A 26,789-nucleotide genomic window follows, 5' to 3' on the forward strand; every position below is an offset into this window, starting at 1 on the left:
GCAAAACAGGCCAAAATCAAGGTGTCAAAAGCTCACAGGGCCCATAGCCAACGCAAGATGTTGAGAATTGGTCATTTGGGTCATGACATGACCTGAAAAACAAGGTTATATCTCCGAAACCAAAAACCACAGAAACTTGAAATTTTCAGTGAACAGCAAGAACGGATAATGAGGCAGCTATACGAAAAATCAGCCTTCTAGCTCTAAAAATGTTGAGTGCAGAGCAGAAAAACTACCTGGGGGGGGGGGGTGGCAACCCCCCTTCCCCCATGTGCGGGAGAGGGCTAAAGAGTGGGAGCGCTGGCTCCATTCGGCGCGGCCTTTGCGCCCGCCGTCTCGTGTTCGGAATGCAATTAAGTCTAGCACGTAAACTTCACGGGCCCTAGCGGGGCGTGGGTTAATGCAAAGATGCTGCGAATTTGGTAAAAATGGATATTTTCCTCGAATTCACAAGTTGGTTCGATTTCGGTATTTTTGAATGGTTTTGTTTGGTATTTGGTTTGGTATCGGTATCCTGATTTTCTGTGATTTCTGTGATGACACCAACATAGTATCCACACCAGTACTCAGTAGAGTCACACTAAATGTTTTTTTTTTATTTCAACCAAATATCGGGATCAATGTATGCAACAACAAAGTGGCATTGGTCTAGGTTGGTTGTGTATTCATACAGACGTGCAAGAGAACATTTCATTTGGACATCCACGCACATTTCCACCGGTCGTGAGCAGTGGCATGATGTTCAGCAGTAGACGGCATCCTCTGTGTTGTCCAGGAGCCAGTCCAGGAACGAGTAGACTCGGGTGAAGACGGCCGGCTGATTAGGCTGGCCACATCCGGTGCGGTTGGTGGCCACACCCACAAGCGTATATCGGTCACGGTCGTACCACGTCCTGATCATCAGTGGACCGCCGAAGTCGAACTGAAAAAAATGGCATCGAATAACCTTACGCAGGTTTAGACCTAGAGAATCAGATGCATATTTAACTGGCTCTTATTGCCACGTTGGTACTTGGTAGGTATCTCATGCTACTCATTGCAATCGAGGACGAATCACAAAGCAGGTTTTTGAGATACATTGTGTCTTTAGACTTGAAACAAATCTGTTTCTGTTATGTGGCCGTGCTATGGCAACGACTGAGATGAGCAATACCTCAAACGGAAGCGAACGACCGAAAGCCTTGTATTTTCATCGCACAGTGGGCCAGGCGCTTCAAAAAAGCGGAATTAAATCATTGAGCACAGCTGCGGTGCCAAAAACGATTCGTTACAGGGTAAAATATCATGCTAAAGCCGAATCCGATATCCATTTTCAAATTTGATTGGTTACGCTAGGTCACTGACCTATGACGTCATTATTTAATTTCTGCGCTGCACATATGCCTGGGACAGGCGGGCACTATGCCGCATTGGCCGCGCGTTTGCAGTCTTTTCGTGGTTTCAAGCGTTCAAACATGTGATATGATGTTGGTCCCATGCATTAGGGTGGGTGTAAAGGACACCTGAAGGTCAGGTCAGGTCATTGACCTTCGATGACCTCGGTTCACTTTTTCGAGTTTTACATGTTTCTGGGCTAGTTTTTGGAGCTGAATTCGAATTTAGGAACCATTTGAACATTTTATTCGGTTCACTTTTTCGAGTTTTACATGTTTCTGGGCTAGTTTTTGGAGCTGAATTCGAATTTAGGAACCATTTGAACATTTACGAAGTAGTTTTGGTGCCTTCATAACAAGTTACGAAGCTGTCAGAGGCGGGTTGACACCTACTACGAATACCCGGCAGGACCCATACTGGTTGACCTGACCTGAGCTGACCCGACCTGGCCTAAATGCATGAAGACATCATCTGTGATCAAAACTAACATGATATTCGTGATCAGCATCCCGAAAACCCCCTTAGCAGCCACACTATACGACGTTCTAACAGGTCCCGACTTTCGGCCATTGACCTGACCTCAGAGGTCACCATTTGACCTATGACCTTAAAACCGGGTACCGTTGGCTTCGTCTCGTGACGACCTACACGATGGTTTTTTTTCCCGCGAGACTCTAGCTCAATTAGGGGCCAAACGCGAGGAGGGTCGCATCCCCCTGTGCCGTCGAGGGATGCAAAACGGCCTATGCCGGCGAGGGTTAAACCCTTATTTGTCCATTTCGCGCAAAAATGCGCAAAATATTTGCATTGGGCAGCAAGCTATACACCTTGAGGAAAGTCAGGCAGCAAATATCTTCGTGTTGTTCGGTGACGTTTTCTTTATATCCTTATATAAATTCATTGCGTCGTTGCACTACCACGGTTCCGAACAGGCACTGTAAACCCCACCGCTACTAGTAAGCATGAAATAGTTCCCGGGAACTTGAGTACGAGAAACATGCGCAGAAATACCGGCTGTTTTTTTAAAGCTATTTTGTAAGGAATAACTTTAATGATTTTACGCTGAGAGCTTTTGAATCGGGGGAACGGAATATGGTACACAGCAGTCATTTCCATCTCCAGTCGGTAAGTCCTACTTTGCGACGTTATAGCATTATCTGCCTTGACATTGGGGAAAGGAAACTTGCTTATTCGGAAACTTTGGACATTTTTACAATACTCTATCCCATAATTACAGGAATTTCACCGAAGTTGATTTTCGACTTAATTCCGCTTTTTTGATGCGCCTGGCCCACTGTGCATCGGTAGCACGTCAGTCAGGTGGTTACTGTTGAGAGCCACGCCACGGCCATAGATACTATACTATAGTACTAGTACATAGTACATAGATACGTAGTAGTAGTATAGTAGTAGGGGAGAGTGGGGCAATGGCGGACGGTGGGTAATGCCGGCCACCCATCTCTAGTGAGTACTTTGTCCATCACTAATCAGCTGATGTTGTTTACATTTCAGTGGAGCGCCATTCTAGCACGTGGTGCAAGTTTGTCACGGTAGCTCCATTATTTTCATTTTTATAGCGTTAAATGTGTTTTTCGTATCTGATTTTTAATTTTTGTTGCATCTATTTGCTGACTGTGAAATGTGTTAACGCATTTTCAGAAGTGCTGCTTTGCAATGACCTTCAATTAAGCCTTTCTTAGGCGACTGCTGGATGTGAGGCGTTTGCGGCGCAATGCCTTTGACTGCTGCCTCCTTTCTTAAAATAAAGCTGACCTCGGGGTAATACCGGACACGTGTCCGGAATGACTCCACGCGGTTTTGTTTGCGACTTCTGTCGTTAAAGCTCAACGTTTCGGGTTGCTGTGTTTACGGCTGTGTTAGTTTGCTTGCTGTGTTTACGGTTGTGTTAGTTTGCTGCTCTGTTGGCGCCGCGCTGTTGGTTTGCAGCGAGTGCAGTGTTGTGTTGCAGTGCAGTGTACTGTTAACTGCTGAATACAGTTGTCGTTTCTTAATTCTCACTTAAATTTCCATCGAAAGAACGGTTTAAGGATGAATACCAGTGACGATATTTCGACTTTTGTGCTATTGCACTTAGTGGCCGGCATTACCCCTCGCTTTTTTGCACCTCCATTTTTCACCACATTTTCGCGTAGGCTCTGAATCTGTCATCAGTGATCTGAGATACTAAAACTGGGTGCTATCTGAAAGCCTATTCCTTTGGCTATAACCACAGTCAAAATCACCATAAAATAGCTTCAAATAGCTAAGCTATTGAGCAAAATGCTTATGGTGTCGCCATTGCCCCACTCTCCCCTATAGTAGTAATAGCAGTAATAGTAGTAAGTAATAAGTAATAATAGCAGTAAAGTGGTAAGTAATAATAGCAGCAGTAGTAATAGCAGTAATAGTAGTAGTAATAGCACATAGTACATAGTACGTAGTACATAGATACTATACTATACTATACTATAGGTACTGAGCCACGCAAGGACGAGCACGAGAGAGTACGTTCATTCGTTTGTTGGGCTTTAGACCAGTTGGACCTTGCACGCACGGACTTGAAGACGGTCCGGATAATTATATGGAGGGAGTACTTTGAAGAGCGGATCTAAGCGGATCTGCGGTGGGCTGACTTATTCAGACTTCGGTCGGGCTATACACTCTCGGAAAGTGACGTCAATTTCTCCTGATATTTGAGACGCTCGGAAACAGTCTATTTCATTCCTTCGATTGGTAGCGGTTTTATGAAGCCTAGCCAAATATTAGCCCGCGCCGTGCTGGAGGGGGGGGGGGGGATACGCGCCCCTCAGGTTTTTCGCGAATATCTGAAAACTTAACATGGCGAAAGTTTGGTGGCGATATCTCTAGTCGTTTAGGAGATATCGACGAAAAAGGACACGGGGGGGGGGGGCGTTCCCCCCCTACGGCGCGCGGGTTAAAGGGACTATCCCACCTTCTAAAATGTTGTTAAAACCAGTTAAATTGTGCCCGAATTTATAAATTGGATGACCAGGAACACGGTTCTGGCATTTATTTTTCATTACACATCTTAGGCTTCCCATATTCCAAACACAAACTTTCAAATATGTGACGTCACAGCCCAAAATTACCTCCTTCCCCAGGCCACATTACTGTCATAAAGCTGATTCTTTTACTCTGTAGGCACCACAACAAAGTTCAGACCAAGTTTTAAGCGATTTTTCAACGAACAAAGCCATTTAAATCAGAATGACTAAACGAGGTGACGTCACACTAACGGTCGCTCCATGTTGAAGATAGGGCCTTGTACAAGGCCCATTTTCAAATGAAGGGAACGGATTTCTTCAACACCAAGAGGCCGCGGGGGTTGCAACCTAGATAGATAGCGGTTTCTGAACCTCGCCGCTAACTTGGCTATCTCAACTCAAACCCCATGTTAAAGGTGGGATAGTCCATTTAAACATTAGTACCTGCGGGCTATCTGGTATTGGAGCTCACCGTGCAGGGACCCATGCCGCCAGCTCCGATGTTCTTGGCGCCAGCGCAGATCATGCTCTTCTCGATGGTGTCTTCTCCGAGATAGTCGCCACATTCGCTGTTACTGATGGTCCGCAGGTTTACAGTGTTCAGAACCTGGCTCGGAGTTTCATCAACCTGTGTGTCAGAGAATCAATTTAGCTTTTCTCTGGCGGCTTTCTATCAGGGTATATTGAGTGAAGGATAGGACGAACTTTGGTAGGAATTTCTAGTATAACTACTAGAAAACCTACTATATGTGGTCGGGACTAGCAAAAAGTTCATTTGAGACTAAGAACCATTGATTCCTTCAAAGGTTGACCGAGATATCGCTCGCTGAAAACAGGCCATTTAACATGTAAACCCTATGGGCTGGTAGGAAATGTACGCCGTGGAGCAGCAGTGCTACCAACTAACTTCGGCGGGGGCCGAGCTTTCTATATCCCGCGCCCCAGTGGCGGTCTCAGCCAACTTTGCCATAATGCGGGGGGGGGGACATATATGTTACCATACCACCCACCTCTAACTAAAAAACTAAGAGGGCTAGAAAGACGCGGTAAAAAGCAGTTGATAGCTCCCAGTGCGCACGTTTGAAAGTATATCAGTCGTGTTTCATCTTAGAGCAATATTGGCGTCACCAGAGGTCATCAAAGGTCAAAAGTTGCCAAATGTCATTATATTTTTCAGAAAACATGCCGTTATCTCAGGAACTATGATAGCTAGAAAAACGCATGGACATGCAATCGATAGCTTTTGAACTCTTCTTTTGATAAGATCATCATCAAAATTGATGTAAGGTCAACGGTAAGCCTCCATAGGTCAAACATTGTGAAAATGGCTGTTTTTGGATAAAACTTTTTCACGAATTACTTTTGAACCAGCAAAGATGAAGAATTGGCAATGGCACTATCGTGTTTCTCTACTTCAGTCGCTTCGAAAATATATTTTTTACCTGGAAAAGTCAAGGTCAAACTTTGACCTCAAGTCAAGGTCACGTGGTTACCCAAATAGATCATATTGCACGTCATTCGATACGTCTTGACAATACAAGCATAATGAAGCCATCCCCAGCGTTCCATCTTTTTCCAATCGAGAGTTACTGGCAAAAATCTGCTTGTAGCCTCAACTGACTTCGGATGACCTTTCTAGAGGCTATCAGCAAAAAAGACACCTTGGTCATCACGAGTGGACTAAATCATTGTGATTCTGAAATAGTGGGACTGTTCCTATGCGTACACATGGATCTAGAGGCATTTTCATTTTTCACATTTGATTTATAATGGAAAGGACACGCCACTGGCCTGACCTTAGGTCACGGATATAAAAATCCGAGATATACAAATTATAGGTGCCCATAACGTCATGCAATCCACTAAGTTTAAAACCTCTGACAAACACTGCGGGCTGGACATGATTGCTAACTTTTTTAGGCTTGGTCAGTTAACTTGACCTGGTGACCTGACCTGACATGACCTTGGGTCAAAAATTTCACACGTGAAAAATTGATGTACAACAAGCTACTCCAAGCGGCGCGGCGCTACGCACCGCAGTTTTTCAATCACACGCAAAAAACGCGACAGGGTGGTAAAACATCCCCCCCCACTGGTGCGAAGGATATCCCGCGCCCTGGTTGAGTGGGGGGTGGGGCTATGTTTTGCCCTCCCCCTCTAGACTTTTCGATATATCTCCAGAACCGCTGCGTCGATCGTCACCAATCTTTCAGTGCCCTCCCGGGCATCAATTTTACACAACGTGACCAAAAATGTTCCAAAGGCTATGATATTTTTATATATGATAATAATGATAAAACTTATTTTGGGATATATTAGCCAAAAAATCCAAAAAGCTTTTTCGAATTTCGGGAAAAACAGAATATATATGTTAGTACCTACCGAGTTCTATCTGCATACCAAATTTCAGATCGATATCTCATTTTTTGGCCACGTTATAGCGAAAAAAAAAACTGTTAAAAATGATAACCTCAAATTTTCAAACCCATTTTTTTTTTTGCAATTCTAGACCACTTTTTCGCAAAACAAAGACCACCACTAGACTTTTCGTGACGAGCTGCATTGCATCGATGCCCGTTTTTTTTGCAAAAATACCAACATTGAAATTTGTCCTTTTTTGACCTGACATTTACCTGACCTCCACCAGGAAGTAACCTAAACCGTTCCTGATGGTCATATAACCAACACCATTGAGTTGAAAATGAAAAAAATGCCACAAAACATGCATCGCACAATCATAGTAAAATTAGGTTACACCGCGCACCGTAGGGGGGGGGGGCGAAACGGCCCCCCTGTCCTTTTCCGCCGATATCTCCTAAACGGCTGGAGATATTGCCACCAAACTTTCAGAACCCCTCTGGGCATCAATTTTACACATTATGACCAAAAATATGTCCAGAGGCTATGATAGGTTGGCCACAAATGACGTCAGAATGACGTCATGTTCTGTCATTTCCGACAAAAAAAAAGACCTTCGCGAGAAGAGCTGTCAGGCCTACAGCTTTAATTAACCCGCGCCCCACGGGGGGCTATTTAAAGCCCCCCTCTCGTTTTTCTGCAATAACTTCCAAACCGCTTGACGGATCGACGCCAAACTTTCAGTACCTTCGGCTGCATCAATTTAACACCTTGTGTCAAAATTTGAACTTCGTAGCTACCATAGATCGGCCGGATATGACGTCAGAGTGACGTCATGTTCGTCCGATTTCGACGCAAAACATTGAACCACGGCAATCGCTCCCAAGAGCTCAGTTTTTAAGCTAGATCCAATTTCTTTGCATGAAAGGACTCAGAATTGACCGCACTATCAAAATGCTCTCTCGGATTTTCAAGTTTGAAAATTTCGAAAATTTTATATAATAATATTCAAAATTTATATTTTTATACTTTTTTTTCAAAACGTTTTTGACTTTTCGAAAAAACCGAAATATATGTGACAGAAAGCATGATTATGACTAACTCTAGCAAGTTTTAGTTAAATATCGTCAAAAATGGCCAAGTTATACGCATTATTGCAAAAAATTCACAATTATTAATTTTTCAAATCCGTTTTTCAGTACGTATTTGACATCGTACACCAATATAAATCGCACCATCGTGTTCCTGAGCTCAAACTGCATCCAATAGATACATTTTTGTTGAAAAAATTTAACTTCAAAATTTGACCTTTTTTGACCTGAAAGTGACCTGACCTAAGCTAAATTTGACTCAAAATGACCTCGAATGACACAGACGACATCAAATTCGAAATCTATGGCCTAAATGGACCATAAAACATGTGTCACGTGACCGACGCATGATAAGATATTTCCGTGACCTGTGATGACCTGACCCTGACCTGAAAATCAAAGTACAAGTTTGGTACCCTCAAGGTGTCTAGAGCATCTGTTCACGAGTGTGGAAACCAAAAATGAGCCTGATCTGCCTTGTAAGACGGCGGCCAGAGCCCAAAATGTGAACAAGCCAAAATGCTAATAATTTTTACTTTGACCTGACCTGTGATGTCATCGGTGACCTCGAGGTCAATGAAATTAGGTTTCGCTCGACAGTTTTTCCGGGGCTATCAGACGCCGTTTGAATTTTGACGATCGGCCCAGTAGTTTCGGAGTTAGGAGGGGGGCTATGAATAGCCAATGTACAACGATGAATAGCCAATGTTCATTTTACGGCCTGCCCTGTCACCTTAGGTGAAAGTCAGGTGAAAACCGCCCAGAGGCCATTATTATAAAATAAATTCCGAGCCGGCTGCGAATTTTATTCCCGATTCTGAGCCGTTGATTATCATAAAAATGCAGCATGAAAAAAATCGAGCGGTAAAAAGAAGACAAAGTCACGTGGCGGTGGATGCAAATTTCCGAGCAACTGATTATGACATGACGTTTATTTGGGTAATGCCTTTGCAGCGGCCCCCACAATGAACACAACTAAAATGTAAAAAAAACTAAAAATGTCATCTGATTATTATAAAGATGACATTTTTACAATTCAAGGCGCATAAACAGCGCCACATTTGTACAAAACTGCGAATTTTCAGTAAATATTTGCAGTCGGGTACCAGCGTCGTAAAATTTTGCAAAGCTAGTCTTATGGCGATAATTTCACTCGTAGCTTATCAAATATTTCATAATATGTTTATTCCATGCATTTTTAACGCTTCTAGCGGTAACTTTAACCCGCGCCCCGCTGGGGGGGGGGGGCAGAATCTGCCCCCCCTCCCGTTTTTCGCCAATAACTTCCAAACGCGTTACGCCTGCGACGTCAAACTTTCAGTACCTTATCATACATCAATTTGACACGTTCCCTGAAAAATTGAGCGAAATCCGTCGGAAAATTTTTGAGAAATTGACGTTTTAGTGACGTCATGTTCGCCATTTTCGCCTCAAAAACGGCAAAATTTCAAACGCCGCTAACATCTTCATTTTTGAACGAATCAAGACGTAACAAAAAGGTTATACGTGATTCTACTTTGTCTATCAAATGGCTATCTCGGTTTTTTGAAACTTTTGGATTTTGGCCCAATTGTTTTCAAAAAACTGACTTTTTTGGGAAAATAATCATAAAATCAAAAATTTTGAGTGTATCGAAAAACCGGAATATATGTCAGAGACGTGGTCTATGTGCACCTACATACCAATTTTTAGAAGAATCGGTTCAAAAATGTGGGAGTTATTCAAAATTTTATGACGTCATGACAAACAAAAATTTTGAAAAATGATTTTTTTGGAAGTTCTGGACCTCGTACGGAAATAAAAATAGCACCATTCGATTCGCCGTGAAAAACTGCATCAGATAGACACCTTTTTAGGCCTTAAAAACCAACTTCAAAATTTGACCTCACTTGACCTGACCTTGACCTGACCTCGACCTGAAATTCATCCAGAGGTGGTCCATATCACCTATTGAGTGTGCCTATTGAATTCTATGAGTAAAATGACCCATAAAACATGTGTCGCATATGCCCTTTTCTATATTTTGGTTTTGGTGACCTGACCTGACCTGACCTGACCTTGACCTTGACCTTTGAATGACATTGTATGTAACGAATATTGTCTTGGTAGTCTAAGAACACGTTTTGGGCAATCAGTCGCAGTCCATTCTTCGGCAACTACGGTGCAAGGCCGATACTGTAGAAACTTGCATTTTGTACCCTTGACCTGACCTTGACCTGACCTCTGACCTACTTAAGCAAAAAAACTTGGGCTCTTTAGATCCGCTTCGTTGAGAGCTTTCGATTGCCGTTTTCCCCGTCTTTCTACGACCATCGGTTCGGAAGTTAGACAGGGGGGCACAATCTGCCCCCCCCCCCCCCAGCAGGGCGCGTATGGCTGAATAGCCCAGCGGGGCGCGGGTTAAAGCTGTTTGTGAGCCCTGGGACATAAAACAGCTTGTATAGCAGGAAGAAAAGTAAGCGGCATTCATTCCCGTCATAATGAAGAAGCGTCCAAACGTTCTGTCATGGGTGCAGCATTGGCGTGCTTAGAATTGTGACCATAATGTGATTATATCAGCTGCCTCAGCGCGCTGTAACGCATTTAAAATATGTATTACTTCTGATTTTGTTCAGCTTGTAAATGTAATTGATATTTATAACATCAGTTAACATGGTCTAAAGAACGAACCAGGAAGAAAGGGATTGGTTTTCTTTGGCGAATGTACAGGAGGGTCTCCCTTATTTTCACGATTCGCGTGAAGCTCCATTTATTTATTTATTTATTTATTTATTTATTTATTTATTTATTTATTCATTCATTTATTTATTAACTCATTTGAAATGATACGTACCCCTTATAAACTATAAAGTCAATAATGAGCAATACTACTAGAACATAGAAAATGGAATATAAGAGTTAATACTGTTTTCGACCAGCACCTAACTAGGCCATTTTCTATAAAGCGACTCAATAGGAATACTGTAAGGTAAACCCTGCAAAGGTACTGTAAAGGCATATACCCAGGTACAGTAAAGTTTTCCGCCAGGCATCTCTGCGTCAGACCTGCAGAAATGGAAATTGAACGCATGAACTAGTGTCAAAAAGCGCGATTATGTGCCCAGCTGGTCACTGGCAAACGCCGGCATGACCACATATCCAGCTCATTTAGAACAGTTATGGTGGTGCGACGCACAACAGTTATTCACTTTTCACATGGTGTGGAATGTGAATGTTGGAACGTGTCCTTGTTAATTACCAGTCCGATTGATAACTCAGCATTTAGCAGCTAAAGCCAGGCAGCAACATGACCATTGGGCCCGTCAGGGTCGCTAGTATCTAACTTACTATTCAAACAGAATCCGTCTGTGAGTTTGTGTGTCCGCACATCGTGTAGTGGGTTCAATTGACCTCGCCTACAGGGCAGACGGTATATCGTAGGGGGTTGAAATTTGCACACCTTCTAGGTGACAGAGCTGGTCAACGCCTTTTCTGGGTTCCGACTCGCTGGGGTGCACGGTTCGCGCGTGGGGCGCGCTGGAAGAACGCCAATGAAATTTTGATCGGTTCGTAGATCTTCATTGAGAGCCGGGGTCGACAAACTTTGTGAACTAAATGCATGCCGATCGGCGGCGGGTGCCTCGCATTGGCGGATGGGCAAGTTTTAATTTGAATGAAAAGTGGCGAGAGAATGTGTTGATTTTCGTTCGACAGGAATAGTTTGTGATACGAATTTACAAATGCACCACGTTTGCCGCAATGCGTCACATTGGTAACAGGGCATCATTTTTGCCGCAAATCGCACGGTTTTGTCAAATACAGTCCGATATGGGTGCAATTTGGTGCAAGGATGCATACTCAATCTCCGGGTGAAAATGCGCCACGCTTGCCGCAATGCGCCACATTTGTCACAAAGCACCATTTTCGACAAAATCGATTAGGGGTAATGGAATGGCACGAATAGGAGCAGGGCTGGGAACACTTTTAAAGTCTGATTGTTAAGCACGTATTGGATCAAATTAGTCTGTGACCTGACATGACCCAGCGGTGTTGGTAGGGTTAGGGGTAGGGGTAGTGGTAGGAGTAGTAGTAGGGGTAGGGGTAGTGGTAGGGGTAGTAGTAGTGGTAGGGGTAGTGGTAGGAGTAGTAGTAGGGGTAGGGGTAGTGGTAGGGGCAGCGGTAGTGGTAGCGGTAGTAGTAGGGGTAGTGGTAGGGGTAGTGGTAGGGATAGTAGTAGGGGTAGTAGTAGTGGTAGGGGTAGGGGTAGGGGTAGTGGTAGTGGTAGGGGTAGGGGCAGGGGTAGTGGTAGGGGTAGAGGTAGTGGTAGGGGTAGTGGTGGAGGCAAAAGCAGAACAGTGGCCCGGGCTGATCCCATTGGACGGGAGGTGATCTATGTGACCTGGCGTGACCCAAAGTGACCGGGGCTGACCCGTTGACCCGTCTTGACCCTGTATCACCCAAATTTCATCCAACAAAGCCCTCAGAACAGTTCTTTTTAAATTCTCTTCGCATTTCCGTCCATATCTATGCTTCTAGACGACACATCGACTTGAATCGAACACCATTCGAAAGCAAATTGGCTGGTGCCGCAATTTTTTCCTACCACGCAGCAAAGCAAGTGGCGCAGCCGCTTGTCTAACTTACTATTCCAACAGAATCCGTCTGTGAGTCTGTCTGTGTGTCCGCACATCGTGTAGTGGGTTCAATTTGTTACGGCTACAGGGCAGACGGTACGGCGCAGGGGGCTGAAATTTGCACACCTTATAGGTGACAGAGCGGGTCAGCGCCTTTCCTAGGTTCCGACTCGCTGGGGTGCACGGTTCGCGCGTGGGGCGCTCCGGAAGAAGGCCAATGAAATCTTGATCGGTTCTTATATCTTCATTGAGAGCCGGGGTCGACAAACTTTGTGGACTAAATGCATGCCGATCGGCGGCGGGTGCCTCGCATCGAAGGATGGTGAAATTGATTTTGATAAATAGTGGCGAAAATATATATTAACACATGGTTTCCCGTGTGTAAATGGTTTTAACGCACGACGTGGATGGGTTGGAGCACGAGTGTGTTAATGCACGAGTGAAACGAGTGCATTAACGCACAAGTGCTCCATTCCATCCACGAGTGCGTTAAAACCATTTATGCACGGAAACCATGTGTTAAACTAATTAATACATGCTTAACGGTGCGAATTTGAATTAAAATTAAACTTAGTCCATGACACTAAAAGGGCCTTTTATGGAATTCTTAGAATAAAGTCAATGACCCTTCCGAAAAACTTCAGTCGAGAAAGTCATCACTGCACGCGCGTGCACCAATTTAAATTGGTGCACGGCTACCTTCGAATTAACGCACGGTTAATCCCCAGTGAACGCACCGTAAAGTATGTATTAATATGTGTTGATTTTCGTTCAATGGAAACAGTTTGTGATACAGTTATAAAAACGCACCGCGTTTGCCGCAATGCGTCACATTGGTCACTAGGCGCCATTTTTGCCGCAAATCGCACAGTTTTGTCAAATATAGTCCGATATGGGTGCAATTTGGTGCCAAGATGCATGCTCAATCGCCGGGTGACAATGCGCCGCGTTTGTCGTAATGCGCCACATTTGTCACAAAGCGCCATTTCCGACAAATACGATTAAGCGTAATGGAATGGCACGAATAGGGGCAGTGCTGGGAACACTTTAAGTCTGATATTTTAGTACTGATTGGATCCAATTATTCTGTGACCTGATATGACCCAGCGGTGTTGGTAGGGGTAGGGGTAGGGGTAGTGGTAGGGGTAGTGGTAGGGGTAGTGGTAGGGGTAGTGGTAGGGGTAGGGTAGTGTTAGGGGTAGGGGTAGGGGTAGGGGTAGTGGTAGGAGTAGTAGTAGGGGTAGGGGACTGGACTGGTAACAGAATCCGTCTGTGAGTCTGTCCGTGTGTCCGCACATCGTGTAGTGGGTTCAATTTGTTACGGCTACAGGGCAGACGGTACGGCGCAGGGGGCTGAAATTTGCACACCTTATAGGTGACAGAGCGGGTCAGCGCCTTTCCTAGGTTCCGACTCGCTGGGGTGCACGGTTCGCGCGTGGGGCGCTCCGGAAGAAGGCCAATGAAATCTTGATCGGTTCTTATATCTTCATTGAGAGCCGGGGTCGACAAACTTTGTGGACTAAATGCATGCCGATCGGCGACGGTGCCTCGCATCGAAGGATGGTGAAATTGATTTTGATTAATAGTGGCGAAAATATGTGTTGATTTTCGTTCAATGGAAACAGTTTGTGATACAGTTATAAAAACGCACCGCGTTTGCCGCAATGCGTCACATTGGTCACAAGGCGCCATTTTTGCCGCAAATCGCACAGTTTTGTCAAATATAGTCCGATATGGGTGCAATTTGGTGCCAAGATGCATGCTCAATCGCCGGGTGACAATGCGCCGCGTTTGTCGTAATGCGCCACATATGCCAAAAAGCGCCATTTCCGACAAATACGATTAAGCGTAATGGAATGGCACGAATAGGGGCAGTGCTGGGAACACTTTAAGTCTGATATTTTAGTACTGATTGGATCCAATTATTCTGTGACCTGACATGACCCAGCGGTGTTGGTAGGGGTAGGGGTAGGGGTAGTGGTAGGGGTAGTGGTAGGGGTAGTGGTAGGGGTAGTGGTAGGGGTAGGGTAGTGTTAGGGGTAGGGGTAGGGGTAGTGGTAGGAGTAGTAGTAGGGGTAGGGGACTGGTATGGATAGCAGTAGTGGTAGGGGTAGTAGCAGGGGTAGTAGTAGGGGTAGTGGTAGGGGTAGGAGTATGGGTAGTAGTAGTGGTAGGGGTAGGGGTAGATGTAGTGGTAGGGGTAGGGGTAGGGGTAGAGGTACTGGTAGTGGTAGGGGTAGGGGTAGGGGTAGGGGTAGTGGTAGGGGTAGTGGTAGGGGTAGGGGTTGGGGTAGGGGTAGTGGTGGAGGCAAAAGCAGAACAGTGGCCCGGGCTGATCCCAGCGGACGAGAGGTGACCTATGTGACTTGGCCTGACCCAAAGTGACCGGGGCTGACCCCTTTGACCCGTCTTGACCCCGTATCACCCAAATTTCATCCAAAAACGCCCTCAGAACAGTTCTTTTTTTAATTCTCTTCACATTTCCGTCCATATCTATGCTTCTAGACGACACATCGACATGAATCAAACACCATTCGAAAGCAAATTGGCTGGTGCCGCAATTTTTCCTACCACGCAGCAAAGCAAGTGGCGCAGCCGCTTGTCTATATTACTATTTGTGGTGACGTAGTTTCTGTCTATTACGAAGGTCGCGACATGGTCCTACGTAGCGCGGGTTACAGGTCACACCGTTGCACCTACCGCGCTGAAGTTTGCGCAACTCATAGAACAAGGATGGACAACGTGCCTTTGAGCGGTCTCGGCTCGATCGGATCGATAGGGAGCGCGTGGCGCGTGCCCAAAAAGTGCAAATTCGCGTCATAGACTTTACATGTATAAATCGGCTAGCAAAATCGGGCGAAAATGGCTTAATTTGCCCGACACGGGTCCGGTTCCCGTGCAATATCTCGGTAACCGTGGGCCCGATTGGCACAGGGAAAACAGCATCGTGTAGAGAATCAAACGGACTATCGAATGGTGTGCGGTGCAGGGGTTGGCACGCGCCAAGTGTACACGTGAGGGCAATTTCATTTCAAAAAGTGCCGTTTTAAATGGATTTTGGATTTTATTTTATTTTCACGAGACCGTCGGACTGAGAGAGTTAAAACAATGGCTATTGGCAAGAGAAACGTACCGCCTCTCATGGGAAAATTGTAAAAAGCTAATTGATAAAAAATAAGATGGAAAAAATCGCTGGAGAAAATTAGATTTGTCCATAATGTGCCACTAAATAATTACACGGGATTTGCTGCTTAATCTGATACGGTTGACAATTGAAAATGCTATCATTAGAAAGAGCATTCAATTCTCTCCAAGATCCAATCATCACGTTTGCATGACAAACAACAGCATTCTTAAAAATATAAATGTTTCAAACCTCTGCAAAACCATTTTTAGCGAAAATTATCTACGCCTTTCATTTGTCATAAAACTACGCACCTAAGTTATAAAACATATTGTGAAGTAAGTTATGAAACATGCAGTGAAATATGTAAAGGATCCAACAACAACACTATCTGTAATAAGATAGTGCTAGAAAATAGCCCGGGTAACATCAAGTGTCAGATTTGTCTGCATCTGTATCACGCAAACTGTGCCGGTATAAGTGAGGATGCCCATCGATCCATCACAAACCATGGCATCTTGTGGATGTGCATGGATTGCCAAAACTGCATCCCAGCGTTCAGAGATCTGCTCGTGAGCAAGAAAAACTCAAACCAATTGCAGTTAGAAAAGCTTGAAGCCAAGATAGAGGAACTCCAGAGAGCAGTGTCAGAAAATGCCACAGAAGTCATCAAAACAGTCAAAGACGGCCAGGCAAAGATTCAGAATGCATGTCTCACATCAGTTTCCAAGGCAGTGGCTGATGAGGTCAAACTGGGAGTTACTAACGTCATCACACCTGGGTTAGGGAAGATTGAACAGGCAATACTACAAGAAAACAAGAAAAGCTACGCAGATATGCTGAAGAGGACAGTCGAAGAGAAACTAGATGCACAATTTGCGAAACCAAGCATTTCTGGACAAACTTCAAATGACACCACATTGGTGGATGAATACATTGAAAGGCAGAGTAGGAAAACAAATGTCATCATCAACAACATACCGGAAAGTGACAACCCAAATGGTGAAGATGCTAAGCAGGAGGACTGGCTTAAAGTGAACAGGCTGTTCCAGAGACTACACATCCATGTGGAGGTAAAAAAGGTGTCGAGGATTGGCCGAAAACAGGAAGGTAAGAGACGTCTTCTTTTGGTCATTCTAGGTTCAGAGGATCACAAGTGGGAGGCTTTGCGTGTCGCTAAAGGGTTGCGTGACCTGGAAGAGTATGAAAATGTATATGTCAATCCCGATCTGACCAAAAGTGAACGGGAGCAAAACAAAAAGCTGAGGGAAGAGCTCAAGGAGAGAAGGCAGAAGGGTGATGATGTGGTGATTCACAGAGGGAAGGTTGTCCCCAGACAGCGAACAAACAGAAATTGACTAGCAACCAGAGAGTACAATGGGGCTGACTGTCAAGATGCTAGCAGTTCTAAGAGGCTGAGTAGGGCACTGCAAGTATTGTATACAAATGCTGATCAATTCCCTAACAAAAAAGACGAGTTATGTTCACTGCTCAATCAGGAAAGTGTTGATATAGTTGTTATTACTGAAGCCATCCCGAAGGCTCAATTTCAACCAATGTTTGAAAATTTGTTGAATATCAGCGGATACTTCATGATTTCTAACTTCGAATTTGAAGCAGATAATCTTGGCAGCAGCGGGAAGAGAGGAATTCTAATGTATATTGCTAAAAGTCTTCACATAACAGAGGTGAAAATGAAGACAGCTTTTGATGAGCAGCTTTGGATCAGTGTTAGCACTGCTAAGCAACGCAATGTGTTATTGGGCTGTGTATATTGTAGCCCCAACTCATCCTACCAAAATTCACCGGCATTGTTTGAGTTGCTGAAGGAGGCTGCATCAGCAACGACGTTCAGTCAGGTTGTGATCATGGGCGATATAAATATCGGAAAAATAGATTGGGAAGCATCTGCAGTTTTACCTGGTGCTACAAGTCTTTCACAAGAGCTTCTTGATTGCATGGAAGACAATTTCATGATACAACATGTGAAGGAACCAACACGATATAGAGTCGGAAATGACCCAAGCATATTAGATCTGATAATAACAACAGAGGAGGACACAGTAAGCTGCTTGGATTATTGTCCTGGTTTGGGGAAAAGTGATCATTGTTGCATCAAGTTTAAAGTGAATCACTTGTTTACAAAGAGAACCAAAGAATGCAGACTCAATTTCCACAAAGGACGTTATGACATGGCTAGGGAAAAAATCATGAATATTGCTTGGGAAGAGCAAATGGAAGAAATGTCAGCAGATCATGCTTGTGACTTCTTCAACAACACGATGACTGCTATCATCCAAGACACCATTCCAAGGCAGAGGACAAAAGAAAAGCCCAATCAACTGTACATGAATAATGAAGTACTAAGGCTCAGGTCTCAAAAGTTTCGTTTGTGGCTGAAGTGGAAGGCAAGTAATAATGACATTGATGGTGCTAGATATTCTAGAATCAGTAACAAATTAAGAAAGGAAACCAGGAAACTACGCAGGCGCTTTGAAGAGGGTATAGCCAAGAATATAAAGAGTGATGTGAAAACTTTCTGGAAATACGTGAAGTCGAGGGTAAAGGCGAGAATACCCATTGGAGATATACTCACCCCAGATGGCAAAAGAGCAGTAGAAGATGAGGACAAGGCAGAAGTACTCAATAACTATTTTGGAACTGTGTTTACAGCAGAAGACTGTACTTTTGTTCCAGAACTGGAAACAAGAACCCAAGAGGAGCTATGCTCTTTCACTGTGACTCAGGAACAAGTAAAAATCAAACTTCAGCAACTTGATATAACAAAGTCCTCGGGACCTGACGGACTTCACCCAAGGTTCTTAAAAGAAACTGCTGATGAAATCGCTGTACCCCTTACCATTATCTATAACAAGTCGCTAGCATCGGGTACAGTGCCAAAGGCCTGGAAAATTGGACATATTACAGCCATTCATAAAGGTGGAGACAAAAGTGCTCCAAGTAATTATCGACCGATTAGTCTGACATCGGTCCCCTGCAAGATCCTAGAGGGATTCGTGAAAAGTAATATCATAGACCACATGATGATTAATAATTTGTTTTGTGACAACCAACATGGCTTTGTCCCAGGGAGGTCATGTACAACACAGCTTATGGAAACTTTGGAAGAATGGACACTATTGTTGGATGAAGGAGGAGCAGTCGACGTAGCCTACATGGATTTTCGTAAAGCATTTGATTGTGTCCCTCATAAGAGACTGCTCAACAAACTCAAAGCTTATGGCATCAAGGGAGATTTACTGAAGTGGATTGAGAATTTTTTGACTGATAGAAGGCAACGAGTTGTGGTGAATGATAAGAAATCATCTTGGTGTACTATCTTAAGTGGGATTCCCCAAGGCTCGGTACTGGGTCCGGTACTTTTTGTGTTGTTTATAAATGACTTACCAGAAGAACTAGATTCAAATGTGAAGATCTACGCAGATGACACAAAGATATACCGACGTGTTAACTCTGAGACCGATCATGATGCAATGCAGGCTGACTTAAACAAGGTCAAAGAATGGTCCGAGAAGTGGCAACTTCATTTCAATGAGAAAAAATGTAAAATCATGCATCTTGGTAAGCAAAAGGAGTTGCAACCTTATACGCTAGGACAATCAGCCATGGCTGTTACGGAAGAAGAAAAGGATCTGGGTGTTATAATGGACAAAGAATTGAAATTTCACTCTCACACTGCAAAAGTGGCGAAGAAGGCCAATCAAGTTCTGGGGTTGATAAAAAAGGCATTTTCAGCCAGAAATAAAACAATGATTTTGCCACTATATAAAACATTGGTGCGGCCGCTCCTAGAATACGGAAATGTGATCTGGGGCCCTATATATGAAACCGACAAAGCAAAAATAGAGAAAGTGCAAAGAAGGGCAACCCGCCTGGTTACTGAGGTGAAACATCTGTCGTATGAAGAAAGACTGCGTGCGCTAAATATTCCGTCATTGAGTCATCGGCGGTACCGGGGGGATATGATACAGGTGTTCAAAATTATGAAAGGAATGGAACGGGTGAGAGTCGAACACTTCTTCCAGATGACTACAGATACACGAACCCGCGGCCATAGTCATAAAGTGAAGAAACCAAGGGCAAGACTAGCAACCAGACAGCACTTTTCTCAAGCAGGACGGTCAACAGTTGGAATGCCCTGTCACAATCCTTGGTAGACTCTCAAAATGTAAACCAATTTAAGAATAGGTTTGACGAAATTCAAACAAACAGCTCACTGTACTCAACTAGTAGCCAGTAAAGTTATGGCACGAGAGTGGACCAGTTGGGTTCACTTATAAAGTCAAGAGCAGGACCAACAGGGCTTATTAGTCCTCTTTACCTGAACATCAAGTACATCAAGTACATCAAGTACATCAAGTACATATTTCACAGGTTCACTGAACTATAATGACAGATTCTGAAGTGGAAAGCATGCTTATCAGACACGGGCACCTCGATGCGATGGATATTCTTTCCAAACCAAAACGTTTAGCCGTCAAAAAGCAATCGACCGAAATGGATAGATAACCCAACCCACACAAGAACAACCAAACACCCGCCGATCGAAAATACCCCTTTTCGCGTTGCGGAGCACGCGGGTCACCCTAGTACCCTTCCTATAAGACAAACCGAGTCCGGCAGAATCAGACTGCGCTACCACCGTGTCACGATGTTCAGTGCAAAGTCGATGTCCGATGCCTGGTGTCCCTGGATTTCGCTTGGCCGTCAACGAGAAGTCAAAACGGTAAAGCACAATGGGACATGGATTGGGTGTGCAAATGTCAACAGGAAGGGCATTTGGGACAAATTTCCGGCATTTGGGGCAAATGCCCGTATACAGCGCCTGAAATCGACGATTTTTCTAGAATAGAAAGAAAACGAAAACAACTTGTATGAAAAAATATTTGCTTTAGCTACACAGCTGTGCGTAAGGAATCCAAATCCCATTAGTTGGGCGTATGCCCTCCGCCGCGTCCGATACTTTCTGGATCCGCCTGTGGTTACCGTCTGTATTTATTGGTTTTCGCTCAATACTAGACGTGAATATGGTCGAAACTCGAAAACCCGACATGTTATGCGGATCTCTTTCAAATACACAAAATGTCAACGATTGTAATGCATGTTGCTGAAAGATTTCTCGTGTTACTACTTTTTGTTCAAAATATATATCCCAATGAAATCCGGTTGTCCTTTTGCTTAATCCCAGAAACTGGTGGTTGAAATGCAATTTTCCTAACCGAAGCATGTCTTCTTTTAGAACTTAAGCTTTGCTATTTTTTCATAAATTGAGCCATAGATAACATGAATCATGTTATCTATGATTGAGCGATTAACTTGTTCGCACGATTCATTCATAAATACATCTCTAAATTACTCAATCCCAAGCATGAACAATGCTCAACGTTTTGAACCAGGCATAACACAGTTGCTGTGATAGCCCAAGAACTTTTGTCATCAATTCACCTTTAAATGTGACATGAGTTTTCTTACAAAGGACACGGAAAACGTCTTCAAATATGTTTTATCAAAAACATGAAGCATAAATGTATACAAAAGATTTAAAAAATCGGAATTATAATGCACATAATCACATAATATGGAATATATAAAGCACTTGAAGTATGACATCATACATTTTTGGCTCATTTTTCGCAGCCAAATAATGAACCGGAAGATGCGTAAAAATGAAGCACGCGTGAGTTTTATAATAATGAGAAAAGCAGCCGGCTGCTTTATTCGGCTCGATTTTTATTTGCAGCCAGTGTCTCGATTTTATTTTATAATAATGGCCTCAGGTCACGAAATTGAGCGAAGGAGGTCATTTTAACTGAGAATTGGCTCACGATATTTCCGAGTGTGTTGGTGGCTTTCTGACTCGTTAGGTCAATTTGATCGAGAGCTGTTTGACGAAGACCTCTGGCGACCTTAGTGAGCCATACTTAACCCGCGCCCCACTGGGGTCTGCGCATAACACGCCCTACTGGGGGGGGGGGCTCTCCATAGCCCCCCCCCCTCCTAACTCCGAAACTACTTGGCCGATCGTCAAAATTCAAACGGCGTCTGATAGCCCGGAAAAACTGTCGAGCGAAACCTAATTTCATTGACCTCGAGGTCACCGATGACATCACAGGTCAGGTCAAAGTAAAAATTATTAGCATTTTGGCTTGTTCACATTTTGGGCTCTGGCCGCCGTCTTACAAGTCAGATCAGGCTCATTTTTGGTTTCCACACTCGTGAACAGATGCTCTAGATACCTTGAGGGTACAAAACTTGTACTTTGATTTTCAGGTCAGGGTCAGGTCATCACAGGTCACGGAAATATCTTATCATGCGTCGGTCGTGACACATGTTTTATGGTCCATTTAGGCCATAGATTTCGAATTTGATGTCGTCTGTGTCATTCGAGGTCATTTTGAGTCGAATTTAGCTTAGGTCAGGTCACTTTCAGGTCAAAAAAGGTCAAATTTTGAAGTTAAATTTTTTCAACAAAAAATGTATCTATTGGATGCAGTTTGAGCTCAGGAACACGATGGTGCGATTTATATTGGTGTACGATGTCAAATACGTACTGAAAAACGGATTTGAAAAATTAATAATTGTGAATTTTTTGCAATAATGCGTATAAATTGGCCATTTTTGACGATATTTAGCTAAAACTTGCTAGAGTTAGTCATAATCATGCTTTCTGTCACATATATTTCGTTTTTTTTTTCGAAAAGTCAAAAACTTTTTGAAAAAAATATAAAAATATAAATTTTGAATATTATTATATAAAATTTTCGTTAGCTGGCCTCAAAGGCTGCCTGACCCACATAATCGCATTTGTCATGTAAAATGGACCATAAAACATGTATCACACGACACTTTAATATTGTGACCCCCCAGTGACCTGACCTCTGTGACCTGACCTGGTATCATTGACCTCAGATAGCGAAGTATGTGTTTGACGAACAATGCACAGTCCTCAGCAGACTGCGTGGTAGGTATTCTTTTTCCGACAAAACCGATGATAACTCAAAGGATATGTTACCAGTATAAAACCTTTTGGGGCGACTAACGGAGCGAGCGAGAGGGTGGGCCTTGCACGTGCGAAATTGCGAGGGGGTACCTCCAACTGACTTGTGCACGGCACCCTACTAACCGGTCTCTAGCGATGTGCCAAATTTGGGCACAATCGGCCCAGCCGTTCTCGAGATCTGGAAGCGGCACCCTGCACGTGCGCACGTGCAAAATGGGTCCCAACTGACTTGTGCACGGCACCCTACTAACCGGTCCCTAACTGGGTACCAAATTTGAGCGCAATCGGTCGAGCCGTTCTCGAGATCTGGAAACGACTCCTGCACGTGCGCACGTGCAGCAGCGCCCCAACTCTGGCACATGGATATGCAGTGCCTAGTGGATGCATACCTACATGCCAACTTTCAGCGCAATCGGCCAAGTAGTTACCGAGATATTGCAACAATTACAAAACGGACGCCTCTTCGTTTTGCACGTGGCACGTGCATAAGGGGTCACCCACATGCATCAGAAATAGTCCAATACTTGGTAGAAGGAATGAAGCTACCCTACAAAAATTACCGCGTGTAAATCGGTCAAGTGGTTGCTGAGATATAAGCCTCGCAAAAGCGTGACCACGGCCGGCCGGCCGGCCGGCCGGCCGCTCATACTCAGAAATTTCCGTTAATCTAAGGAAAGACTACGCTCGCTTCGCTCGCTCCGTAATCAGTCGGTCGAAACTTACTGCAAATAGATGCTCCATGCTCCACTCGTTCGACTGGGTCAATCATTAATCAAAGTATACGCCTTGTGTGGCAGCAAAATGCAGAAGTTTGTTTTGGGGGCAAATATAAACTTTTTGGTTTTGTTGCCAAACTGGATGGAAAAGGAATACGATGATAATGTCAATCTAGGGTGCGGAGTCTCGCGCGTCTTGCTGTTACGATTTCTGAGTGACCGATATCATAGTATTCGCGTTATTATCGGTTTTGTCGGAAAAAGAATACCTACCACGCAGTTTGCAGAGGGCTGTACCATCGATAGTTTTCAATAACTTACCAATTTACTCGATTTTACAACACATTTCTTGAAATGCCTGTGAACGGTGAAAATCCGACCTTTGACCTGACCTGTCACGTCATCGGTTTGACCTAGGTCAATGAAATTTGGTCACAAGGTAGTTCCGGGGTGGGGCTATCGAACGCCGTTTGAATAGTTGACCTTCCTGTGACGTCATAGGTCTAAGAAAAATGGTCGAATTCGCAATTTACCATGCCTTTTCTTACGATTCACGGAAGTGTTTTCTGATTGGTCGAGGCTGACCCCTGTTGTGACGTCACAGGTGATCATCCACTCAGGTGACTATCCACATGCCAGATCTATCATGTACATTATATCCAGACTCATTTTGAAAACTTGGATTTAATTTGCATGACCGACCTCTCGTCATTGCAAATTGGACTGATTTGACCTTGTTTGACCTCCTGTGATGTCACAGGTCAAACATCATGGTCATTGATATCCTATCCTGTGCATCTCGATGAGCTCTTTCGAATGCCGTTTGAGTTTTTCTGATCAGGCTATTGGTTCCGGAGATACGATGGGGGCCCTCCCCCCCCCCCCCCCCCCAACAACAGGACGTGGAACCTGCCAGACCTCATCGGGCGGGGATTTACTTACCGAACTTTATGATAAACACTAAACAGAGAGTAAATAAAAATATTAATTTAAATTCAAAATAATAAATTACGAAATAAGCTATGCAGGATACTTACGTCAACGGACCCATACCCGGAGACGGCCACTATTTGATCTGTGTATTTGGACCTGTGTGGTAGGCAGATGGGAGCGATGTTGTTCACTGCTAGTGGCAGAGACAGTATTGTCTGCAACTTCACCAGCGCAATGTCATTCTCCTTCGTGGTTGGGTTGAACTCCGGGTGTGGAATGAGCTGTAATAAAAGAAACAGATGGTTGGTTAACATTGTCACGAAGAGTGGCAAACCGCAGAATAAAATCGGCATGATGATACCTATTACTCCTTAGAAACATTACGAACATGACACTTTCTTACGTGATGTCATCATTCATTCACTTACTACTTACTAGAATACAGGTTTACGCGATAACTGTATAGATTCGAGATATATGTTTAAGGGGATTATTAGCTTGGTTGTTAAAACTTGTATGTTTATGCCAGTAGGGTTAAGCTTGTTTGTTACTTCAATTAACTGTATTATGGTAGGGATGTACATGCGCTTTTCAAGGAGCGCTACAGATCCGAAAGCTTGCTCGCTTCGCTCGCTCGGTAATAGATTTATTTTATTTACCGGTGAAACCTGGATGAAACCTGGTGAAACCTGGATGATGGATGGCACAAATGTCACAATTCACATTTTCAAAAGTAACTAGAGGGACAGCATTACGCGCAGCGTAATAAATCAAGTTTTAATAAAATCGGCCCAGTAGCGGCCGAGTTATGGCCAGAATAAATTTGGCGTCTCCTCGTGGCCGGCGGTGCCCTGTTCCGGTATTCATTGTCAAAGGTCAGTGACCTTCCGGCTTTAATTTCACTCAGTTTTGCAGCGAAGAAACTGAGCCTACGGCACGTACTCTCTGATCGGCGACCGCCGCGGCCCAAAATCCCGCAAAGATGCGCCCGCCACGTGCAAACCGGCGAGCGCACCCCCACCAAAATTTAATATGACAAACAGATGCACGAGTCCGACTTGCGCCTAAAATTCCACCCCTGTAGCCCGCACCGTTCCGGAGCAATAGCCCGCCAAGCGTGACTGACGCGTTACATACATACATACGTACAGACATTTTGATTTTTATATATGTAAACTAGGTGCCGAGCATTACGCGCAGCGTAATAAATCAAGTTTCAATAAAATCGGCCCAGTAGCGGCCGAGTTATGGCCAGAATAAATTTGGCGTCTCCTCCTGGCCGGCGGTGCCCTGTTCCGGTATTCATTGCCAAAGGTCAGTGACCTTCCGGCTCTGATTTCCCTCAGTTTTGAAAGCGAAGAAACTGAGACTACGGCGCGTGCCGTCTGATCGGCGACGGCCGCGGCCCAAAATCCCGCAAAGATGCGCCCGCCACGTGCAAACCGGCGAGCGCACCCCCACCAAAATTTAATACGACAAACAGATGCACGCGTCCGACTTGCGCCCAAAATTTCACCCCCGTAGCCCGCACATTTCTACAGCAATAGCCCGCCAAGCGTGACTGACGCGTTACATACATACATACGGACATTTTGATTTTGATATATGTGACTAGAGGGACAGCATTACGCGCAGCGTAATGAATCAATTTTCATTAAAATCGGCCCAGTAGCGGCCGAGTTATTGCCAGAATAAATGTTGCGTCTCCTCCTGGGCGGCGGTGCTCTGTTCCGGTATTCATTGCCAAAGGTCAGTGACCTTCCAGCTCTGATTTCACTCAGTTTTGCAAGCGAAAAAACTGAGGATAATGCGCGTGCTCTCTGATCGGCGACCGCCGCGGCCCAAAATCCCGCAAAGATGCGCCCGCCACGTGCAAACCGGCGAGCGCACCCCCACCAAAATTTAATACGACAAACAGATGCACGCGTCCAACTTGCGCCCAAAATTCCTCCCCGTAGCCCGCACCGTTCCGGAGCAATAGCCCACCAAGCGTGACTGACGCGTTACATACATACATAAGTACAGACATTTTGATTTTTATATATGTAAATGACAGCGTTACAGGACAATAAATGTTCACATACAAAAGCACACGTCGGATCGTGTCGAAATTCTTCGTGGTCCTTCGATTACTACATACATTAGTAAGTGAAACTCTATGTGTTGTATTCGCTGGTAGAGCCACATTAAAAACAAATGGCGAGAATATCGGAAAATCGTTTAAGTGGTTGGTAAGCCGATAAATCAAGACAGTAAGTTAGAGTCGGGAGGAGACGCAGTTGCACCCCCCCCCCCCCCCTTTTCTTTTCCCCCGGCCCGGGGGGCAGTTATATTCTCCCCAAACTAAGTAAAAGGGAGGTTATTACACTCCAGCTACATCCCCACTCCCCTCCCAAACTCCCCCCATACCTACTTGTACCCTTCCCTTCTGACATATTCTCCGTCACCGTCTTTTTGCGTCCCCAGAAGTCCCACCCAGCGCATCTCCCTGAATTTCCTACGGTCCTCCGAGTGCCCCCATGTCCTTTCTAGGCCAATGATCCTAAAGTCCTCT

At 44.5% G+C, this 26,789-nt stretch overlaps 1 protein-coding gene across 2 annotated transcripts in view; it reads right to left on the reverse strand.

Annotated features, from left to right (window-relative positions):
* Nucleotides 1-642: 642 nt before the first annotated feature.
* LOC122380286 (trypsin-7-like) overlaps nt 643-26,789 on the reverse strand; it is a 53,006-nt gene continuing 26,859 nt past the window's right edge. For both annotated transcript variants that reach the window (XM_043363325.1, XM_043363326.1), the window contains 3 exons: nt 24,340-24,516; nt 4,852-5,007; nt 643-922 (listed from right to left, as the gene is read on the reverse strand). In XM_043363325.1, coding sequence (XP_043219260.1) covers nt 743-922; nt 4,852-5,007; nt 24,340-24,516 — 513 coding nt within the window. In that variant the 3' untranslated portion in view covers nt 643-742. The remainder of the gene's footprint in view (nt 923-4,851; nt 5,008-24,339; nt 24,517-26,789) is intronic.

The sequence above is a fragment of the Amphibalanus amphitrite genome, unplaced genomic scaffold, assembly GCF_019059575.1.
Source record: "Amphibalanus amphitrite isolate SeventyFive unplaced genomic scaffold, NRLGWU_Aamphi_draft 000094F_arrow, whole genome shotgun sequence".
In the NCBI taxonomy this organism is placed as follows: domain Eukaryota; kingdom Metazoa; phylum Arthropoda; class Thecostraca; order Balanomorpha; family Balanidae; genus Amphibalanus; species Amphibalanus amphitrite.